Source organism: Arachis ipaensis, chromosome B9 (genome assembly GCF_059453495.1).
Source record: "Arachis ipaensis isolate K30076 ecotype BB chromosome B9, ASM5945349v1, whole genome shotgun sequence".
Taxonomy (NCBI): domain Eukaryota; kingdom Viridiplantae; phylum Streptophyta; class Magnoliopsida; order Fabales; family Fabaceae; genus Arachis; species Arachis ipaensis.
Window position 1 is genome coordinate 151,306,556 of NC_142444.1, and position 6,000 is coordinate 151,312,555.

General features: G+C 32.4%; 1 protein-coding gene across 1 annotated transcript; it reads left to right on the plus strand.

Moving 5' to 3' along the window:
• The first annotated feature begins 376 nt into the window (after positions 1-376).
• On the plus strand, positions 377-2,030 carry HGPT (Hypoxanthine-guanine phosphoribosyltransferase). The gene is made up of 3 exons (XM_016318583.3): positions 377-757; positions 1,426-1,590; positions 1,746-2,030. The coding sequence occupies exons 1-3, from the start codon at positions 458-460 to the stop codon at positions 1,842-1,844; spliced, it is 564 nt and encodes a 187-aa protein (XP_016174069.1). The 5' UTR covers positions 377-457; the 3' UTR covers positions 1,845-2,030.
• Positions 2,031-6,000: the final 3,970 nt, after the last annotated feature.

A 6,000-nucleotide genomic window follows, 5' to 3' on the forward strand; every position in this document is an offset into this window, starting at 1 on the left:
AGGATAGTCATGGTTGGTGTGAGCCACAAGTGTCGCCAACCCTAAATTTTCATGGTTATTGACAAAAAAACAAATAATATTAATTAAATTTAATGCACAAAAAAAGTTCAATATACATTATTATTTAAAAAAATATAAATAAATAATTTTTACTTGATTAAAAAAAGTCCAGTATATATTATTATTTAAAAAATATAAATAAATAATTTTTAATTAATGAATTTTAAATAATTATAATTAATCATTATTAATTTCATATTTAAAAAAATTAAAAATTATTAATTAATAACAACTAATTAATATAAAATATAATTTAAAAATATTTGTTAGTTTGGTATGAGCTAAACATACCTATCGAAAATGTATTTATTTCTATTCCAGTAGTATTAAACAACAAATTTCAATCCTCTAAACCCTATTCTTTCTCTTTCTCTCTCTTTCTTGCCACCCGGATCTGATGGCTTTGGACTCCCACATAGAGAGAGTCTTATGGAGCGAGGAGCAAATCACTCGCCGGGTTGCCGACCTCGCCGCCCAAATCTCTGCGGACTTTCGTGCAGTTTCTCCGCCGCCGGTGGCCGTTGGCGTGGCCACCGGTGCTTTCCTCTTCCTCGCCGACCTGGTTCGAAGGATTGAGCTCCCCCTTGCCGTTGATTTCGTGAGAGCCGAATCCTACGGTTCAGGAATACAGTCCAACTGTGCGCCTACCATTTCTTTGGATTTGAAAGTTGATGTCAAAGGTCGCCACGTCATCTTGGTATCTCAGTTTCCTTCTTCACTTAACCCTCTTATCTCTTGCTATATGCACTTCACATTTGTGCATAGCTTTTCAATAGCATGTAATTTCAATTTAAAGTTGATGTATTTTCTAATAAACTACAATGATAAATTAAATTGAATTAAATTAAAGTTGTACCTTCACTAAATATAATTAAGAAGAAATTTTACTTCTATGAAAGATGTTCCATAAAACGGTTTTAAGTTGTCACGTCCATTATTGTGAACTAATTATTAACAATCTAGAGTATTTGTTGACTTCATTAAATAATTTTTTGTTTTGCTAACTTAAAAATAATTATAATACACAATTATTTTTTTTAACCAAAAACTCGACACAATAAGGCGAAGCAGATAGAGTACATAGAGTACATAGATGTCACTAGTCAAACAAATACAAATTAATCTAGAGTGATTTTCGCCTTTGCCATCAACAACAAAGGATCGAGATCAATCCATTCTTTGTAGTTCTTAATCGACCTGTTGATAACTTTGGAGACACCTGTTTCTAAGTTTTTGAAAATTCTGTCGTTCTTTTTCCACCATGTATTTCAAATGATAGCAAAAAAAATCAATTCAACTACCTATTACTTCTTAATTAATAACAATGATATTTTTATATGAATAATATTACTGATTAATTATTAGGTTGAAGACATCGTAGATACAGGACATACTTTATGTAAAGTTATTGGACACTTAAAATCAAAAGAAGCATCCTCTGTATCCGTGTGCACTTTCCTTGATAAGCCAGCAAGGAGAAAAGTTAATGTTCAACTAGTGGGTGAAGGCAAATTCTACCGGGGATTTGAGGTAACAAAGGACTCTCTTGTTCTCATATTAAATGATTGTCTGTGATTTTCATTAACTCAAAATTATGTATCCAAAGCAAGCAGCGTGAGTTGGGAGTTACATATATAGATAAACTAATTTTGTTTACATTACATGTTTCTCTCTCTTCTATGCAGTGTCCAGACTATTTTGTTGTTGGATACGGTATGGATTTTGCGGAATTGTACAGAAACTTACCATACATCGGTGTCTTGAAGCCTGAACATTATCAATGATTCTACACATTATTAGCCATGGTTTTCTAAGTGTTTTTCTTGAATTCTTTCGATTCTACTTGATTGGTGAACAGAATGTGAAACAGTAGTAGATGGAAACTAGAATATTTTTTTTGTTATGCATTTTGAATTGTACAATTTCATTCATACATTATCAAAATCTAAACAACATTGTTTGTTGAATAACATGGTTTACTGTAGCTAGATACTTACAATAAAATATTAGGTACATACTAAGTTTGCAGCCTTGGAGCCTTGATGGTATTGGTAGTAATGACCCCAATCATAGTTGAGATAAAAACTATGACTTTTTACGCATTGGGGTCACCAGAGAGAATGACATGGTGTTAGTGATATTCACATTGCCAATTCCACCCATTCCCAAGACCTTCAACTTAATTGTTAATACTTTGCACCTTAGAGCCTTCATAGTTTCAAAATATCCAACATGTATTCATGTGAGTTAACCAACATTTGAAGCAAAACATCCTTTATATTGGAGCCTTGGAGGGAATAATATATACTTAGGTAGCCCAAAATGTGAAGTGATGTACATTCATACTCTATGCCTTACCCCAAATGAAAAGTAACTTCAAGATATGGCAAAGAAGATCACAACATTAACTTCCTCATTAAATCTAAGATTTGATATGCATCATATCACAGATTTTATACAGATGCCCTCTCTATTTGGAAAGCTTTGAAGCCCTCTTAGGTGGCCCAATAGTTGCCAAGTGTACTTTTAATTACTAATTCAAATCGTTATTCATGTGTCAAGTCTATGGGAGCATACCTCAACTCTTTGAAACCCTTCTTAGCTTCCGTCTCAAACTGAATCTCTAGTAATGTTTTATGGCTTTGTTATAATTGAATCAAGGCAAATTCGCATTGTAGTTTCATCATTCATCTGCCACAAAATATTTTTTTGTTAATTAATTATCAATTTATGGTGAAAGAATCTGAATGCTAAAACAAAAATCATATTGAAATGCAAAAATAATAGATGTCAATGCGAAGTAAAAGAGCTGGAGTTTAGAGAATAATTTCTGTTGGGAATTACCACTATTTAAAGGTAATTAGGCAATTTGATATCCGATATTCCAATGTCAAAATTGTGTTTTTGGTGTTCAAAAATTTCCAACAAAGGAGAAAAACAGACAATCAGCTAATTATATTAACATCCATGTTAAGAATAGTAACAAGTTTTTTGGAAGGGACAATCCAAGTAATTTTAGCACTAGTTTTTCGAGCTTTTGTTAGATTCCCTTGACCCTTGAGATCCATTCAAAATGCACACACCAAGAACAGATGAGAAGCTCCTGAATTTTGATAACAAGATCTAATCAGAGAATAACTCACATCTAAACACATTTTAGCAAGAAAGGGTCCTAGGACAGTCCATAATCCATCCCCCATTTAAATATCTGAAAATACAACCAAACCAAGCTAAACTTTGATCAAGCACCACACTAAAAAATTTATTATTTACACACAAAAATAAACTTATTTGCAAATTTAAAATTCCACTACCAAATTATATAATTGATAATCATAATAAAATTTAATAATTTATTTTTCATGCTATAAGACTATAATAATAACATAAATAAAAAGTATTGATACCTACTATTTCACTGAATTAATTCAGTATACAAAAGAGCTTTTTATAGGATTTTTTTATAAATCTTTATTTTTAAATAAAAGTTATTATAACTTTAATTTCAAAGATCTAATTTTTTTGGGCATCTGGAGCAAGTTCGTCGCTCCCTCGGCGAACCTTGTCATTTTCACAAGGTTCGCTGTCCCCTCGGCAAACTTTATGTAATGTATGAAGTTCATCGTACCTCTTGACGAACTTCAAGTAGGCACCTCAATAAAATTCAACCGAGGCTAATTGGTCACTAAAATCACTACTAGTATCTCATTCTTCTCTCAATATTCTCATCTTCTGTTTACTCTATATAATGTCTGAAATTTTATTGTTATCTATTCATTATAATGGTGAAAAAATATATAATCAAGAGGGATCTATCGTATTTAGTTCTGTTCAACTAGTATTTGCATATACCACCTGAAGTCGAAAGTCTAACAATATTGAAAATTTTGATTGTGCATGTCATTGGTCAACAACACATGAAAAGAATAAAAAAATCTACTATAGATATCTAATCGAAGTAGATAACACTTTATTTTACAAAAAGTATATTCATACTATTCACATATTATAATAATTTATTAATTTATTATTTTTTATTTGATGATGGTTTTGATAAGATTTTATATTTTTGTAAATTAGGTATCGGTTACGTGATGACGAGGACATACGTCTTATTAGGGTCTAGCACAACCGTTGGATAAATGTCCATCTATTGGAATTATTTGTTTTTTTAGTCAACTTGGATGGAAAAACTTTTGTGGATACTGTTGATGATATCCCCTTAAGTGGAGCAATTAGAAAAAACATTAGAAGGACGATGGTTGACTTAAATATGCCACCTGAAAGCAATCAAGAGAGGTCAAATATCGTGGATTCTAATGATGGTATGATGCAAGCTGAAGTTAAAAGTCATGAGGATTCTACTATTTAAGACCCGATGATGGATCGCTATCAAGTTAACCTTGATGATGGTAAAGATGCTGAGGCTGAACCAATAAAAATTCTGGATGAGGAGGAGGAAGAGATAAATTACTTCAATGAGATACAAATTACTTTGACACAGTTTGTCATTTTTCGACCATATGATTAGCCCGATCATTTTTTTACATTGAATCTCAAGGCAATGACCTCAAATTATTTATTTAGTCAAGGAGGCCCCTTGAATGATCATACCAATGAGTTTGAGATTAGACAATAGTATGAAAATAAGAAGGAAGTTATTACAACAGTCACGATGTATAGCATTAGGAGAGCTGTGAAGTATAAGATACTAGAGAGTGTCCAGTTAAAGTATATTGTATATTGCATTCATTTTATCTTATCGCCGAAAGCAAGAAAAATGGGAGGTGAAGAAATACAGTGGTCCTCATACTTGTATGCAAATATCAATAGGTCAAGACCATGGAAGATTGGACCCGAAAGTAATTAGTCAAAGCAAATCCAACCATCATCCTAAGGGTTTTGCAAGGAGGTCTGGAGAATCACTTTAGTTATAAGGCGTCGTACAGAAAGGTTTAACTTGTAAAATAGAGAGTCATTCCGAGTATATATGAATATTAGAAGAAATCATACAACGTACTTTCTCGTTGGTTATTCCCAATGCAGATGTACTTATTTTGTAGATTCATTACATTGTCTTCACTTATCTATGCTTAATTAATTCATGAGTTATATGTTATAACAACAAAGGTTACTGCAGCAAGCGCTCCTCCGTCAGGTGCTCCTCCAACTGCCCACAAACAACATCACGAAACCAAGTGAGATTGATAATTCACTTACTTTGTGACTGTCAGTTACGGGGTCTAGAACAACACCTAGCAGCTGCTAACAGAGGTCCTTAATAGAGTGTCCATCATAAAACTACTCTCACCCATCGATGCAGTCACTAACTAGATCTCCATCAATGTTGAGCCCCAACTAATACATCACGTCCTGTAGGGTATCTTCCCACAAGACAGATGAAAAGTATGGGATTCAGGACGCCATCTGTCGATCAAAGTAGAGACCAATATCCAGTCATGATCTCACTCTAGCATATATGTCACATGCTCAAAACCTGCTCGTCTAAAGTGTGTCCATATCTCCTTGGAAAAACGCTATAATAAATTCCTTCTTATACGCAAGACCCGAAGACCCTACCAAAAAGAAATCAATAAGTCAGACAAAACGGAGGTCACAAATAATAAGACAAATTTTAAATATATAAAAGACATAAGTTATAAGATATACCAATCGGCCAAGTTGGCCAGCAACATGATCAATCCAATCTCGTCTATAAAAGGTATCTTCATAGGCTAACATATTTTGCGCCATCAAATTGCATTATAATAAAATAAATTATTAGAATAAAATAATTTAAAATTCACTAACTTATTATCAAACATATTCAAAATAAATATAAAATCCTAAACCATAATTTTACCCTAAACCATAATCATTTCAAATAAAGCAATAATCTAAATAAAATAATTTAAAATTAACTAACTTATTATCAAATAC

Bases quoted from the DNA above. Each gene is read 5' to 3' on its own strand.
- HGPT (XM_016318583.3), top strand. From the start codon at position 458: ATGGCTTTGGACTCCCACATAGAGAGAGTCTTATGGAGCGAGGAGCAA. The intron at 758-1,425 runs GTATCTCAGTTT...ATTAATTATTAG, and splicing joins AAGGTCGCCACGTCATCTTG to GTTGAAGACATCGTAGATAC. The intron at 1,591-1,745 runs GTAACAAAGGAC...TCTTCTATGCAG, and splicing joins AATTCTACCGGGGATTTGAG to TGTCCAGACTATTTTGTTGT.